This window comes from Peromyscus californicus, unplaced genomic scaffold, assembly GCF_007827085.1.
Source record: "Peromyscus californicus insignis strain IS unplaced genomic scaffold, ASM782708v3 Scaffold_13__1_contigs__length_99412109, whole genome shotgun sequence".
Lineage (NCBI taxonomy): Eukaryota > Metazoa > Chordata > Mammalia > Rodentia > Cricetidae > Peromyscus > Peromyscus californicus.
Genome location: NW_026294424.1, coordinates 79,475,079 through 79,492,738, shown reverse-complemented (window position 1 = coordinate 79,492,738; position 17,660 = coordinate 79,475,079). Strand labels below are relative to the sequence as shown.

At 38.7% G+C, this 17,660-nt stretch overlaps 1 protein-coding gene across 1 annotated transcript in view; it reads left to right on the top strand.

Moving 5' to 3' along the window:
* The first annotated feature begins 8,626 nt into the window (after nucleotides 1-8,626).
* Tmprss11a (transmembrane serine protease 11A) overlaps nucleotides 8,627-17,660 on the top strand; it is a 45,105-nt gene continuing 36,071 nt past the window's right edge. Inside the window, exons 1-2 of the mRNA XM_052735820.1 lie at nucleotides 8,627-8,691; nucleotides 16,507-16,628. Of these exons, the coding sequence (XP_052591780.1) occupies nucleotides 8,627-8,691; nucleotides 16,507-16,628 (187 nt within the window). The remainder of the gene's footprint in view (nucleotides 8,692-16,506; nucleotides 16,629-17,660) is intronic.

The following is a 17,660-nucleotide window of genomic DNA, read 5'->3' as shown; positions in this document are numbered from 1 at the left end:
TGAGCCCTGCAGCTCTGGCAGAGAACCGAATTCCATTGTGAGCAACAAAAGACAGCTCACAGCCTCCTGTATCTTCAGTTCTAGGGGATTGGATGTTCTCTTCTGACCTCAGTAGGCACTGCATACACACACACACACACACACACACACACACACACACACACACACACTTGAAAAAATTTAAAGTTGTATATTTTAAATGAGTGCAATCCAGGTATAGTAGCACAAGCCTCTAATCTCAGTGCTCTGGAGATAGAAGCAGGTGGATCTCTATGAGTTTGAGGCTAGCCTGTTCTACACAACGACTTCCAGGACAGCCAGAACAACATAAAAATACTCTGTCTAAAGAGCTCAGTACTAGAAGACAGGCACATACACTAAAAAATGAGAGTAGAAAAAATCCAATGAGTAAAGGACACAATGTTTTCAATAAATAGAATTAATTGTAAAAAATCCAGCTATCCACATGCAAAATAATGAAGTTGTACCGTTTAATTTACATCACACACAAAAATTCACTCTCATGGAATCACAGGCCTTAAGGCAGGAGCTGATCGATACAAAGCTTAGGGAAAAATGTAGACAAACTTCATGATGTTGGATTTGGCATTGGATTGCTTGAACATCTAACCAAAGTGACTGACAACAGAAGAACAAATATGTAAACTGGACCACATCAAAATTGAAAACATCTTCGCGTTCAGAGCACACTAGCTGGTTTCTCCAAAAATTAAACACAAATTACCATGCACTTTGGCAGCTGTGTTTCTGAGTACGTGTCCAAATAATTAAAAGCAGGCACTCAAAGACAGATTTCTACACTTGTGGTCACAGCGAAATCATTACAACAGAAAAAAAAAAGTAGACATAATTCAACAGACTGAGAGATGAGCAAAGAAGCAAATCATGAGCAACTGTTACATACCCCATGTAAGATTATTCAGCCTTAGACGTAAGTTCTGACACATACTACAACATAGATGAACCCTGAGCATTTTATGTTGAATGAACTTAGTCAGCCATGGTGAGGCACACAGGACTCCACCTCAGTGAGGCAATGGGAATATTCAGGTTACACTAATTATAATTAATTGATTGGTTTATTAATAAGTGCTAATTAATAATTATACAGTACTATAGTAGAAGAGTAGAGTAGCAGTTTCTGGGTGCTGGAGTTAGGGAGGGATGGGGATTTAGTGCTGAGGGGGTCCACAGTGTCAGTTTCAGAAGAAGAGAAAGCTCGGGAAGCAGACAGTTGTAACGATTGAAAGATACTGTGGATGTGAATATACTTAGGTCAAAGAATCATATGCTTTTAAAATATATATATTATATATATAATAACATTTAATAGTGAAAGAGAGAGAGAAAGAAGAGGGAGAAGAGACAGTCAGGAGAGGCAACAGGCAGAAGCTGGAGTTATCAAACACAAGTCCAGGGGTGCTTGGGTCATCCGTGCTGGAAGATGCAAGCAGAGGTTAGGCCTGATGGTACAGACGTGTAATTCCAGCCATCTGGAAGCTAAAGCAGGAAGATCTTAAATCTAAGGCCAATTTGGGCTACAATGCCATTTCAAGGGCAGCCTGGGGACTTCACCAACACCCTGTCTTAAAATGTTCCAAAGTAAAGCAGGCTTGGCATATAGCTCACTAGTACAGTAATTCCCTTGCATGTATGAAGTTATTGATTTAATACTCAGTATCTCAATTTTTTAAAAAAGCAAATAGTGAGTCTTCCCTAGACTCCCCTAGAGAGAAGCATGGCCTTACTGACAACTTGATTTGGGATATACGGTGACCATAATGGTGAAAGAGTAAGTTGATATTTTTTATATTTAAAACATTTGTATTATCAATTTTTAGTTAGTGTTCTAAGTGATTGGCTTCACAGTGACATTTCCACTCATATATCATCACACTTTGTTTTATTTCTAACTTGTCACATTTGTAGTAATTTGTGAAGGTAACCGCTGGCAGTGATGTAGGAGTAAGGAAGGAGGGAATCTAGTGAGAATGAAGGAGTGATTGAAGGAGTAGGAGGAAAGAAGGGTGTGTACCTTCCACCCAGGAGGGAGAAGTGACCACCCCAGGGGTGCAGAGAACTGTATGAAGAACCTGGAGCACACTACAAATTCTATCTGCTCTAGAAGGCAGGTGATGAATCAAAGAAACGCGAATTTGTCACAAGTTACTTTTCATCAAAAGAGTACAAAAGGGAAGAGATAAAGACTCCAGTTCTGTTTCTAAAATATAAATGTCAACAATGAGCACACATGCACGTGCGTTGTTTGCCTAAATGAAATAATTCATTTCTTCCTTTTAGTTTTCCCCAGTATGATAATCATCAACATACATGTTATTGTTTATTACATTGGGTAATCTTTTACAAATCTCATTTGACATTCATTTATTTGTCTGTGTATTCTGACAGTAGGCACTTAATATAAACCATTGATTATAAGAACAATGTATCTTTTATGATAAATTAGCATTGTGCTAAATTCACTGTGTCCTGAAACTTGAAGATAAGTGTTTTTCAACCAGAACTTGCATGATTATTTCTTTCTGAGCACTTTTATGTTGTTGTCTCTAAGATATTCACATGCCTACCAATTATCTTCTTTAATCCTAGTGCATTCCTAATATATTTCTCACTTAAATCCAAGGAACCACTTTCTTATTCAACAAAGGTAGTCAATACAAAAGGAGAGAGAGAGAGAGAGAGAGAGAGAGAGAGAGAGAGAGAGAGAGAGAGAGAGAGAGAGAGAGAGAAAGAAGGAAAGAAGGAAAGAAGGAAAGAAAGAAAGAGAAAACCCGAACCACTTCTTTCCTGTTGGGAGTATGTTTTCTCTGCCTGCTTTCTCTAAGCTGTCCTATGGGCTGAGGCTTCTGTGTTCAGACTTGTCAAACTCGTTTCATTTCAGCTACTTGTCATTTGTTTCCTTATTTCTTCCAGTAGTAGATGTCTAGTACATGTAGGGATGCCATAGAGTTGATTGGAAAGTCCAGTTTAGCCGTGATACCTGCAAGATCCCTTCCTCCCATTCATGATGTATCTGCATCGGTAAGTTCAATTTTGTTTCGTTTGGGTCCTGCTCCTTCGCTGTGGTGTGCTGTGTGTCAGTGGGTAGATTCCTCCATGTCAGGCATGGCTGGGGAGGGATCCTTAAGGGAGTCAAATGTCATTTAAGCTTGAGAGATTTCTGGAATTTTAAAAGTGGGCTGGATTAAGTAATCTCTATGTTTAAAAATCAGTGTCTTGAACAAAAATCAGCAGCAGCATTATTTCATGTTGCCAAGTTCAATAGTTAGCAATTGGGATAGCACTGGAAAAGTCAATCACACTTTGTCCTGGTTGATTCTGAACCTAGGGAAGGGGTGAGGGATGGTGGTGACCATTTGTTTTAAAGCAGTCCTCACAGCAGCAACCCAGCAGTATTTAGGCTGTGCCTTCAGCTTTTCCTCCTTGTTCTTTGTGTTGGTTCTTGTAGAGTGAGGGAAGTGAGGAAGTCATGAGCTTCAGAGACTCCTGGTCCACTGTAGAGAACCCTACTCCTGAGGAGAAACTTGGCTAACAGGAGATCAAGATTGGCGATAGTGTGCTAGCTTTCTACAATTTCTCCTACTAAATAGCAAGGAAAAGTAAAAAAAAATATGATTTTTTCAATAGGATTTACCACATCCAAAGAGAGAAAAGACTGCTTCAATATAACTATATATTTTAAAATAGTGATTTTTTTTAACAGCTAGGATGATAACATTTCATTTTTGTTAATATTTATAATATTTTCAAAATATTTTTATGTATGTTGTTTCATTTAAGTGCCTAGCCAGCCTGTTAAGCTCAGTAGAATGGGGATCATTAATGCCTATCCTAATGAGTAAAATCTGAAGACACAGAAGTTAGAAGACTTCTCCAGGCTTACAAGACTGTCAGATGCCAGAATTCCTTAGAGTCCTAAACCATCTATCACACAGTCTTATTCATGAATCAGCATGTTCACCTTACTAACCTCTACCTTTCTAGGTAGAAGGTTCCATCCTAGGTAGAAGGTCAGATGTGAGAATTTGATCCTAGACAGGCTGACAAGTCAGTGAGCTTTACTGGACATCTTGTCCCCCTCAGAATACTTACTTGGATCAGTGCTTTAGAAAGAAATCATACAGCGGCTATGATATCTGGCACACCTAGGAGGGTCATCAATGCTTCACACACAGCCAACACCTCACAAATATTTACTGAACAAATGAAAAAGCAAACTAATATGAACATTTGTGCCAATGTTTTGCTTATTTGTTAAAATTCATTGAATTAGCAAACCCATACCCAATGTTTATAGACATTAAGACATTGTAAAGCAAAATCTTATATTTCTCATTTTTTCAATTAAAATTATCAAGTTTTGTAAGTGTAGGCACCAAAAATTTTTCTTTTGTAGTGAACAATTATGTGCCTACAAAGTTTTACAATGTAGGGAAAGCAAATTACAGGAGTAATATTAATGTTCAATTGTCACTAATTTTGACATCAGTGACATATCATTAACAAAGAATGGAGATGGTAAGAAATGCTAGGTAGCAATAGTTGCTTTGAGTCAAATTCAGGGAAACTCACCCAAAATGGAATATTTGGAAGAGATAGCAAACCCCACTAACAGGCATCATAAGGACTGAGGACAAGGTGCCATGATATCCTCTGTCTCACCTACACTCATTCTGAAGCACAGTCTACTGTTCTGCTCACTATTGTAATTCGTATTTCTTCATTAATAAGAAACACATTGTGGAAGACTTGGGAACATACCATTTGATTCACATGCCTGTTGTTTGGGCTATCATAAACCCGGATGTCTCCTCCGTGGGGTCTGTGATCTTATCACTGTTCTTGGGTTAGTTTTAATGCAACAAATTGCAATTGCAGAACTCTCTGTTTAGGTTTCCCTCAAAGAATAGCCATACCTCTATCCTTTCAAAATCTTTAATGATTGAGGGATTTCACTCACTTTAAAAATCTCGCATATCTCCTTTATAACAGATAAGCTATAATACCAAGTGCATTCTTCATCTGAAACTGGGATCGACTTCTCAGAAGCCCTCTCATCCTCTAGCTCTTTATTATAAGCAGTGTTTAATATAAGGGAAAAACTAAATTCATCTCTTGGCTACCACCTTTAGAGGAAAAGGCAGTTCAGGACAAGTCCATTACAAGTATTCATGTTTTAACTGTAATTTTATTTTGGATAATTGTTTCAATTACTTGCTGATTTATTAAGTCTGGTCCCTGATACAGTATAAAACTGTCTTCAGAGTTAAAAATTACTAACTGGTAAGTTATTGATTGAATATTACATTTTCTATGTTTCCAGCAAAGTCATGGTGCTTACAATATGCCTTCTGCTCCTGTTAGCCCATGTAACCTCACACATTTGTGACTTAGCTCCTGTTAGCAACTCGGTTCTGTAGGTGGAGGGAGCACCGAGCCCACCATGACAAATGAATGAATGAAAAGCTAGGACCTGAATGTGGAGGCAAAGTCCAAGATTAATGGAAAGGGCATCCTGCTTTTCCTCTCTTTAATAGCTTTTTAGACTATAATATTTTGTGTTTTCTAATTCTAAATTTTGGTGAAGTACTCACAGTCTCATCACTCTCCAGGTACCTCTCTATAGTTAGTGGACTGAAGGGAATATTTGTGTCACTGAGATTTGTAAATCATTGTCTTAGTTGTGCTCTCACTTCTTAATTATCAGGAATATAAGGAATAATATTTCTAATAAAAGAGGAAGACTGAAGATACATGTATATTATACTTGGGAGTCAAGATTGTAGGAATTTATTATCAGAGAAGTCCATAATTCCACATTGGGTAGTAATTTATTTGTACTTATTATAACTGGGGCTTTTCCTTATTGCCTATTTGTTAAGGATGCACCAGTTTGAATCACGGTATTTGTTAGATTATTTATTCATTATAATCCTGGTAAAAAACAAACCTCTGTAATCACAGTTTACATGAGAAGAAAACATTGCCCCAGATCACAATTACTCCATCTGACACACTCCTTAATATGTCTGAAAATCCCAGGCAGTGGCAGAAGTGGACCCACTAAAAGTACATCCAGTAAGCAAACCTTGAATACTATTCTATCTTGGGCTTTCCCATTGGGTACCAAGGTGATCTGGCTGCAAACAGGCAGTTTTGAAGCCACACAGACAAGGTCTTTCCTTCCCTTAATTCTAACTTTACTGGTGAAATGGTAGCGCTAAGGCTGGTCTCACCAAGCTGTGGCATCAAATACATGATATCATCTATATCAGTGGTTCTCAACCTTCCTAATGCTGAGACCTTTTAATACAGTTCCTCATGTTGTGGTGACCCCCAACCATAAAATTACTTTCATTGCTACTTCATAACTCTAATTTTGCTTTGGTTATGAATCATAATGTAAATATCTGATATGCAGGATATCTGATACGTGACCCTTGTGAAAAGGTTGTTCCACCCTAAAAAGATTGAAACCCTAAATGAAAACTCCAGACCAGAATAGGACTCAGTATATGCTAGAGACCTTCATTTGCTCACTCTGTGCCTTCCCACCTATGGGTAAGGTTAATTATCGCTACTTAACACAGGGTAAGGGAACTGAAGCTGACAAGGTTGTGGAAACCTCAAAACACAAGTCACACCACACACTGAAAGCAAGCATTTCTTTTTTCTTTTTTAAAAATAGTTTTATTTTATAATTAATTTAATTTTATGTATCAGCCACAGATTCCCCTGTCCTCCCTCCTCCCACCCCCAGCCTCCCCTCCCAATCCACCCCCCATTCCCACCTCCTCCAGGGCAAGGTCTCCCCTGGGAAGTCAGCCCAGCTTGGTAGATTGAGTTGAGGCAGGTCCAGTCCCCTCCTCCCTACACCAAGGTTGAGCAAAGTGTCTCAGCATAGGCCCAAGGCTCCAGAAAGCCGGCTCATGCACCAAGGACAGGTCCTGGTTCCATTGTCTGGGGGCCTCCTAAACAATTCAAGCTAATCAACTGTCTCACTTATCCAGAGGATCCGGCTTACCTTAAACAGTAAGTCAATATGTCCATATAAAATGCTTGGGCTATATCACGCAGAAGGAAAATCAGAGAACATTTCTAAGAATTAGAGAACTTTCATATTTGTTAATGAAATGAATTTTTTTTGCTAGTTTAAATATTTACAGAAAAAAGTTTGCAGTACTATATTATTTTTAATCTCATAGGTCTTAAAAGTTGTACCATGAAGCTGTGTGCAGTGGCGTATTCCTATAATGTCAGCATCTAGAAAACTGAGGCAGGTGGAATGTGTATGTTTATAGTCAGCCTGGTCAACACAAGAGACTTTGTCTCAACAGTCACAGAAAGGGTTGTAACATGGTTTCCTTGAACTTAGAGCCTATGTCATAGTCATCCTTACTCCCCCAAACTCAGCATGGTGTTTAAAACACAATAAGGTCTCAAGAAAAACTTGCAGAAAATAGATACAAGTGGATAAGTAGATGTATAACTGAGTGAGAAAGGTAATAGATAAATAAAAACCCAAAAGTGAAGACTAGAATATATTGCTATAGCTGGTTAACTTTTAGAGGTAATTTTTAGGATAGATTTGTGTTGAAGGATGCTGTGACACAGGCGTTTACATAAATAGAAATCATTCTTAGTAGATGGATGATCATTCCAGCTTGAATCTCAACCGCCAATCCAACAAACTCATTACTTACTTTAATGGAAGAAACTGAAAAATGTGTCAAGACTAAATGCTCACATGCATACACATAAACACATACATACACTACATAGGAGCATTAAGTACTACCTATCTTTGGGGGAACATAGAACATAGTATAATAAGCTTTGTTTTGCCTGTTTATTTAATCTTTTATTGTCCTATTAATAGTACACATTTTAAATACTACCATGAATTTATTGTGTCAATTGAACCTCAGTAGCAAGTTTTCTTGTCATTGATTAGGCCCTAGGTTCTTTCTGATGTCTACTTGTGTAAACGTCTTTGGTGCGACTCCAAGATGATTAAAAACCCCAAATGCTTGTGGTACCAAAATTCCTTGCAATATCCTCATAATAAAATACTCTTTTTTCCAGAATGGCTGATTTATATTGTGTGTAATTATAATAATAACAACAAATTGGCCGATAATGGCCACATCCGTATGTTACTTACTGCATGGAGGACACTATTGGGGTGGAGAAAACTTGTTCACAGCAGCCTTCAGCTCACATCCTCCTCTGACAATGTGAAGCTTCTCACAGCTAAGCCCCCTTAAAAGCTGGTTTTGGTTTCCGATCTGCATCCCTGGGACCAGGGCAAACAGCTGAGGTGCTGAAGTCTCTCCCGCATTCCCTATTTCCTTCTCAGTTCCCTGAACTTAGCTCAGCCTGAATTCCATTGTCTTTCCCCACGGAAAATGTCCTTTGTTCTCAACACACAGTGATATTTTACATAGTTTTCTCCTTCTTGCCTTGCCCTCCTGGCTGGCCACCAGCTCTGGGAGGTAGATAAGACAGAAATACAAGAAGATAGGTCTCTCAGTTTCTCCTGTCATTGAAGACACCTCACACGGGTGAGAACGCGTGCACAACCATGTCTTCTGCTCCTTCTAAGAAGCGAGAGGATCCAAGAAGCAGTGGAACAGAAGTTGATGAGAAGTAGGCATGGAAAATTTTCATTTCCAGTAAGTGGTGTGTGATGCACTGTGAGTGTGGCAATGGCCAAGTCATGTAGAAAACTGTGGACATGCTTCCCATTTTTACTCTCTTCATTTGAAACCACTAAAAGCTCAGAAAAAAAAGATCCTTTTCAAAATTTCCCAAATTGTTTTTATTTTCATTACCAAATAGTATTTGATTATGAGAAGCATCCCCTCTTCTTCCTACTTGGGAACATGCTTAAGAAGTGTCCCAGTGTTGTGCATGAGTTATTTACTGCCCTCCTGATCTTTTAATTTTGGAGAAGATATATGTCTACATAAGCTATGAGAAATTAAACTGTGAGCTGTGGAAATGTAAGAACACTTGCATCACAAGCATGAGGATGTAAGTAAAAATCCTCAGAACTCATAAAAAAAAAAAAAAACCTAAGTATAGTCATGCCCACCTGTTACCCAGCATGGGAGGATGCAGTGGAGACAGGAGGATTCCAGGGGCTTGTCACCAGTCTAGCTCAAGGTTCAATGAAAAGTTTTGACTCAAAGTTATAAGACATATAGTAGCAGAGAACACCAAATTCCTGGCTTCTGCACCTATACATGAGCATGCACACACATGCACACACACAAATTAAAATCTGAAGGTATCACTTAGCTGCATAGAAAAGTGTGTGTTCATTGCATTTCCCTTTGCATCCTTCCTCTTAGCCTTCTGTCTCTCAAATCATCACTGCCATTATTACAAAATCTCTTTGAAGTGGGGGCTGAAGGGAATAATTATTTTTGGAAAGCACACACATGCACACACACACACACACACACACACACACGTGCACACACACACGTGCACACACACATTTAAGGCCAATAGCAAGGGTGAAAGTGCAAAGTCAAACTCAAATTCGAGATGCCAGCACAGCAAAGACTGATAAAACTTTTGTCCAGTAAAACAGTCCCTACCTCATTTCAAGAAAGCCTTTATTTCCACGCTGCCCAAATCTCATGAATCATCCATTTGTGCCATCTGGAAAACTTTCTTAACAAGTAAAAACCAGCCTCTTAAAGAACAATTTGCTTTCCCAAAAGAAGTGTTCTGGTTCATAGAAGCCAAATGCAGGGAAAACACCTAACAGATACCATTACACAATTGCGAAGAAGGAATCACTTCTAATATTCTATTGCTAGGAAAACAATTAAGGGTAATAATTAATTGAGTATTCCAAAAATGCTTAGTGGAGGAGATTTTGAAAATCCCTAGCCAAAAAAATGATAAACACCTAGTGATAGATATGCAGCAACCTTGATTTGATCATTGCCCATTGTATACATATATTGAAATATCACGACATAGGCCTTGCACACACACACAACTGTGCACCATCCATTAGAAATAGGAATATATTTTTCTAAAATAAATGAGGTCCTAGCTGAAGACTCAAGATATATGAACTTAATAAGTTGTTTCTGTCTACAAAAGTACTACAAGTGATTCTAGTGACAAGAGTGATTTTTAGGTCACATGTGGTAATATATTAACCCTATAAAGTATAATTTCAAGTAATAGCTGGTATATCTATATTTTTTGTATTAAATGGTGATTCTAAAAGATATTTAAAGATTAATCAGTAGACAGTTCTATGTCAAAGTCACCACAAAATGTTCTTTGCTTTTTTCCCTGTAGTGAATGGCTGAGGACTTCTTGCAGCAAATGCTCAAAGGGAAATTTTTAGATTCTGTAAGAATTTTCCACAAATGAAAGTTCCCAGGCAAGGGAAAGGGAGAGGGGTCTGTGGAAGTCATGAGTGAGCTGGATTCAATGGAACTGGGGTTATGGGTTGCTGTAAGTCACCATGTGGGTGCTGGGAGCTGAACCCAGCTCCTCTGAATGAGCACTAAGCATTCCAATCCACCAAACCATCTCCTCAGTCCCTGGTGTTGGCTCCTTAAAAATATATTTGTTACCTTTGTTTACTTACATTAATAAGTAGACTTGTGGAATGAGAAACTGGGCAAAATCTCTTTTTACATCATATAATATAAAATGAAGTTAAAAAAGAGGTTTCATGAAAATCTGTAGGGACACAACCAAGGTGTAAATAGACAGTTGCATGGCAATCTTATGTATACACATTTCGTGCTGGCTAGTTTTATGTCAGCTTGACAGAAATTAGAGTCTTCTGAGAGGAGGGGGCCTCAGTTGAGAAAATGTCTCCATTAGATTGGGCTATAGGCAAGCCTGAGGGACATTTTCTCAATTAGTGATTGGTAGGGAAGGGGGCCCAGACCATTGTAGGTAGTGCCACCCCTGGGCTGGTTGTCTTGAGTTCTATAAGAAGCAGGGTCAGCAAGCCATGGGGAGCAAGCCAGTAAGCCAGTAAACTGTAACTCCTTCACAGCCTCTGCATTAGCTCCTGCCTCCAGGTTCCTGCCTTGTCTGGGTTCCTGTCCTGAACTCCTTCTATGATGAACAGTGATGCAGAAGTGAAAGCCAAATAAACTCTTTCCTCTCCAACTTGCTTTTGGTCATGGTGTATCATCACAGCAATAGTAACCCTAAGACATTTGCATAGCAATAACATGCACCTTCTTAGGGAAAGCAGGAAAATAATTCCAAAGGATGAAAGCTCTGAGGCCTATAGACAAAACAATAAAGGACAGGTTGCCTGTCAGGCAAGGTCTTCCTAGGGAAAAGAAGATCCCTATGGGACACAAGGCTCAGCATGTCCTTTTGCTTAAGTAATCTTTGAATTCACACATATGAAGATACTAAGGAACTGCATACTCTCTAGCTCTCTGTGTCTTTTCAACCTGCAAGATTTAGAAGCAAAGTCACATTATTGAATTAGTACCATATTTCTTTGACAGCATCTAAAAAGGAAAACAAGCCATGAACACACCCTTCTCAAAACTGACTAATGAAGGTAATGGATGTGACGAACTGGGTTTCATGGAGATTATAGGTTGTGCAGTTCAGAATAAGGATCATTTATACTTTCCTGGTCCCCAAAAGAATGCAAAGTGCCAATTACGGCATGACCAGGGATTAGTTCTAGCTCTTTCCTCATTTTAATTTCTAAGAGTTTACTCTGTGTGTCTAAAAACATTACTGGAATAAAACATTCCCTCCTGTTCTTTTTATTCAATACCCATTTTAGAATTCCCTTCTCATGGAACAGTTCTCCAAGACCAGGCTTAGAGTTTCGTTCACACGTGCTCCCCCCCAGATAGTGCAAGTATTCATTCTCATTAAAGTCACAATATTTTTCTTTGTAGTGGGGCCAAATTCTGAAATGACCAGCAACATCCCCACCCTCTCTTGTACACGTTCCTTCTCCAGGAGAAGGAATACGAATCAAATACCTATCTAGATGCAGTGAGGGGATTTTACCGATGTAATGATGTCCCCAGGAAATTGATTTTTTTAAATGGGATATTATTCTTGGAGGTCTAATCCAATAATACCTTAAGAAAGAACTGGGCTTTACTTTGACCTCAGTTCAGCGGTAAGAAATTGAGCTCTGCTACTCTGGTGAACTTGGAAATGGTTCAAAAACCACAGACAATGAAAGCAGCCCTAACCGAAACCTCAATCTCAGTCATAAGAGGCCAAAAGAGGGTTGTCCAGGGCCAAATGGTCAGCCCTGAAAACATACATATAATATTATAGAGACTGAACTTCTTATGTTTAGGAATATTTGTATATAGCTATACATATAGGCATGTAATAATAATTAGTGAAAAAAGAGGCCATAACTTTAAAAGAGAGAGGGGAGAGGCATATGGGAGGGTTTGGAGGGAGGAAAGGGGAGAAAAAAAAATGTAATTAAAATATAATCTCAAAAATTACAATAAAAATAAGCAACCCAAATACATCATATTTAAGTTGAGAGAGAGAGAACATGAGCAGAGAAGCCAGACAAGCCACATAGAGCACTAGGTATTGCTTTGAGCTGCTAATTTGTGGTAATTAGTTACCCCGGGATAGAAAATGAATACACCTGTGTTTGTTTTGACAGCACAAGGGAAACAGTGTATAACAAAATGGTGCACCCATTTACAGACAGGCTAGAGTCCAAACAGCTTTACTAAGTGTTTCTTTGCTAATCTGAAGTCATCTTAAGCAGATGACTAATTGAGCCTGTGCAGAATGGGAAGGTAATGGTGTGTTTTTTGCCTTCATGCATTGCATGTTTATATCCATAAAAGTTGGTCTTAAATGAAGTGTTTATTTACGTAAGATTAAGTAGCAGTAGCTATAACTTAGGGCTTGCTGTGTAGCTTGTGTTACTCAAAGTTGTACGGGGACTACGGTCCCTGAAGCATCTCTAAGACACATTACATTTCATTTTATTATGCATGGGTGTGCGAATGTGAGTGTAAGTGCACACAGAGGCCAGAGGTATTGAATCCCTGTGAGACTGGAGTCACAGGCAGCTGTGTTCTGCCAGGCATGGGTGCTGGGCACTGAATTCGGGTTCTCTGCAAGAGCGGCATGCACTTTTAACCACTCAGTCACCTCCAGTAGCCCCCCAAATATAACACTTCCAGTGAAAGTTCTCACTGTAGTTTGTTGTTACCCATTCTCCCCCAGATGCTCACAGCTCCTCAGTGGGGTTTGAAGATGCAACTCATATGGCACTTTAGCAGCATACAGTGAAGTTGAACCGCTCTTTTTCCCTGTGTAAATACCTGAGCAGTAGGGGTATGGTTTTTCACCATTGCCTTCCTCTATCTGTTCTATTCAGAGGAACTGTTGTTGTATGATAAGGAAATGGATAGATTTGAAAGCTTGGACATATTCTTTTTGTTGTTGTCACTGTTTTTTGAGACAGGATTTCTCTGTGTAGCTTTAGAGCCTGTCCTGGAACTCACTCTGTAGACCAGACTGGACTTGAACTCACAGAGATCCACCTGCCTCTGCATCCCAAGTACTGGGATTAAAGGCGTGCACCACCACCTCTTGGCATTTTGAACATATTCTTAAGTTAAGCCTTTCTTTCTTTGGACAACTTTTGTTTGGGCACACTAACAAGAGTCCATGAAAGGGACCCAACTGAGACAGAACACAGTCTCAGGAAGCTGACCCGAAGTCCCATTTTCTTGGCCAGGAAACTCTTCCAAGGCAGCCATAGAGAAGCTACCTCATATATAAATGAATAGATAAACACATAAGCTCTAAGCACATTTAAGAATCCAAAATGTTACTAACTGAAAGGGAGTCTGCCACCAAGAATTTGTGTTCTAGAAGTCAAAAGACCTTAGTTTGAGAAATCACCAACTTCTGTTATGTGAGAGAAATCACTTGATGTCTCTGAACACAGGTGTCTTCTTTCGGAGTGTGGCTAAATTATACTAAGATTTCTTTCATTTTGAATTTAAGCATCAGGGCAATTAGAAGGTGAAACAGTACCTCATCTGGCGGAGCATCTGCTTGCTCTTATAATTGAGTGTGATAGATTGCATCAGTCAGAGAACATACAGCCTTTCTTCAGCCAACTCTGGGTTATTTTTAATCAACCATTGTCCGCATGGTCTGTATTCTCTATACACAGAATTCATGCCTCTCAGGCTTATAGGATAAATGTATTCTTTTAATCTTTGAGATTGTAATGTAATTACAGTTTTACTCCATTCCATTTTCTCCCTCCAAACCCTTTCATATACCCCCTTCCCACTCTCCAGCAAATCCATAGCCTCTTCTTTCATTTATTGTTACTGCATGCATATATGCATGTGTATACATTTATTCATGTATATTCTAAATATAGCCTGCTTGGTCCGTGTAATGTTATTTGTATTTATGCTTTCAGAGTTGACTGTTGGGCACTGGACAACCGGTTGGCATGCCACGCTCTTCCCTAAGGAGGACCACCTCTCCTTCTTCTAGCTTTTCTCAGTTGCCTATAGTTCTTCGTGTAGGTTGAGATCTTGTGTGCTTTTCCCATCTACACTGGCAAATCCATCTGAAATCTGTCTTTGTATTTATTATTTAGACCTCAACTATTATACTTTTTACCTTAACATTAACTTACAAAAATTGTTTTATATTCCAAAAAATAAATAATCACTATATGCTGAAACTTCACTTTGAATAAAACATTTCAGTATATTCTGTGAAGGAAATATGAAGAATATATTTGGCTCCAGGGGAAATATTGTCATCAATATATAAATATGAAATGATAAACTAACAAAGCTGGCAAACATGACTAGTATAGTGAAAAACTGTTGAGATGGATCACTAGAGTTAGAGGGCCTGATGACCTCTCACTAGGCTCTTGTAATTCATATGCAAGCTTGGTTTAACCTGCTTGTGGCTTATCAGTCTATAAAATTTTATTCTGTCTCAGGGTCCTCATCAGGTTTTAGTAGTAAAAGATGACCTAACTTAGTGCAGCCCATTAAGGAGTTCCACACTCATATAATTGCGTGATAAAATACAATGAACATATTTGCTCATCAAAAGTTAATAGAAGAAAGGCAGCTTTTCATCCCAAACTGTGACAATTTTCTCTACTCTTATTTTAATGAAGTATAAAGCTCACATTATCATATGTAAAGTATTTGTGTAAAATTAATTTAACCCAAACCTAATTAAGGCTTTAAAATGTAAATCCTTTTTAAAAGGAAGTTAGAAAAGCAAGCTGACTGATACCTCAAGGAAGCATCAGACAAGAACAGAAGGCAGAACTATTTAAAGACTTTTAGTTTGATCTCTTCAACAAGGGCATCCAAACTTCAAAGGAAGCATGGTTGTTTCTGACTAAAAGAAACTTAAAAGCCATAGTTACCACAAACTCTGCATGGACCTGTTTAAAACAGGATTGTATCCTGGCCTGTGTAAAACAACTGTAAATACTATGAAGATAAAAAGTTATTTGAGGGTCAACTGACTATTAGAAGATATTAGAGCAATATTAATGTTAGGAAAGCTAATGTGATATTGAAAATAGCCTGTTTATAGAAATGGTTTGGTGAAAGGTCATAATGTCTTAATTCACATTATTAATGCAGAAGTAAAATGAATGAATGACAAGAATGTGATTGATAAAATTATAAGATGAACAAAATTTTTTACACTTTTCTAATTTTCCTTGTTTAAGATTTCACACTAGTTAAAAAGGGTGAATAGCCGGGCTGTGGTGGCGCACGCCTTTAATCCCAGCACTCGGGAGGCAGAGGCAGGCGGATCTCTGTGAGTTCGAGGCCAGCCTGGTCTACAGCGCGAGATCCAGGAAAGGCGGAAAGCTACACAGAGAAACCCTGTCTCGAAAAACCAAAAAAAAAAAAAAAAAAAAAAAAAAGGGCTCGGGGGTGGTTAAGAGCACTCACTGCTCTTCCAGAGGACCCAGATTCAATTCCCAGCACCCACATGGCAGCTCACAACAGTTCCAGGGGATACGACAAGCTCGCACAGACATACATGCAGGCTAAACACCAATGCACATACAAATAAATAAATCTTAAAAAAAAAAGTTTATGAAACTTAGATAGACTGATAAGACACAAAAGAGCACCGGAAAGGGGTGGGCTTTTGCCAGCATGTAGGACATTGGAACCTCTGCTGACAACAGTTTGGCATCACAGTGGTGCCACCAAATGGCATTAGAAGCAGAAACCAGGGCAAGAACAGGATTCCTAGGTCTAATCTTTTCAGCAGCTCCTCCCAGGATGAAGATAGCCTTAACCGAAATTGAAAAAAAAAAAATGGCCTCTTGCTGTAAGGAACCATGTAGCCATGTGAATTTATCCAATCACAACCAGAAAACTTGTAACTACTCCCACGTAAGAGTAACGATAGCCTTCCTTTGTTCAGAGTGGCAGGATGTGGCACCCAGAGCAGAGATCTGAAACCATGGATAATTGCCCTTCTCACAGTGCTCTCCCTGATGATGGTGGCAGTGACCATTGGACTTCTGGCTCACGTCTTAGTCTCTGGTAGGAAGAACTGGTAATTTCACTTTCCCACACAGGACAGCATGATTTGCATATCTGTAAAGGAGATCCATACTTTCACCCGGGACTCTCCCCACTCAGAATATTTTAAAGCTTATTCTGTCATTTCATCAACAAATTATTATTGTACCACTATTAATGCAAATACTTTTCTGGGTGCTTATGATACAGTGTTCATCAAAGTGTACAAGCTTCTCACTTGATGAGGTACAATTTTTTAGAATTTACATACAATACCAAAAATAGTTACTTTCTGTGGGCTACTAACAGTAAGACTCTGCAAATCTTATCATTTGCTGCATATCAAGATGAAAGACTATAATAAATGTGCTATCAAAATTGGTTCTTTTACTTTTAGCCATTGTTCTCTGCCCAGTAGAATTTCTAGGAAAAAAGCATGTGTAATGAAATAATGAATTTTAAAACTGCAGATAAAGTATGACTCAATATTATCACTTACTCTTAAAAAAAATTACTCTTCCCAAAACTGTATTTAATAATTTTGTGTTTATTGTCTAACATGTTTATATTAATGCAAGTAATGCATTTTAAAATTCTCTCTGTGTTACATCTTTCTTGGCTAAGTATAAACCATTTGCGTTTTTGACAAGTCTCCACAATGGCACACTCAGATGATGAATGTGTGTGATAAACATGAGTAGCTAAAGCTGCTTACTTGAACGGTTGTATCTGATGCCATCTTTAAATACTTGGTGAGGGGTGACACCTCTTTTAGGAGATGCAAATGACATCCTACCATATTCAGAGTCTTATACTGAAACCCCAATAGCGGTTTACACCAATGACAAAAGATCTACCCATGAGTCAGTTCATTTAACTGTACAAAAGCATCTTTAACTATGGGAGTACTGTTTGAAAACAGGCTCCGATCTCTTTTCTTTTCATTCCTGATGACCAGCCCATGAGCTGACTGACGCCTCTGCTACAAACTGTTGCAATCTCGGACGGCTTTTCTGCTTGTGATCTCCTTCACCGTACTTGGATCTTTCACCA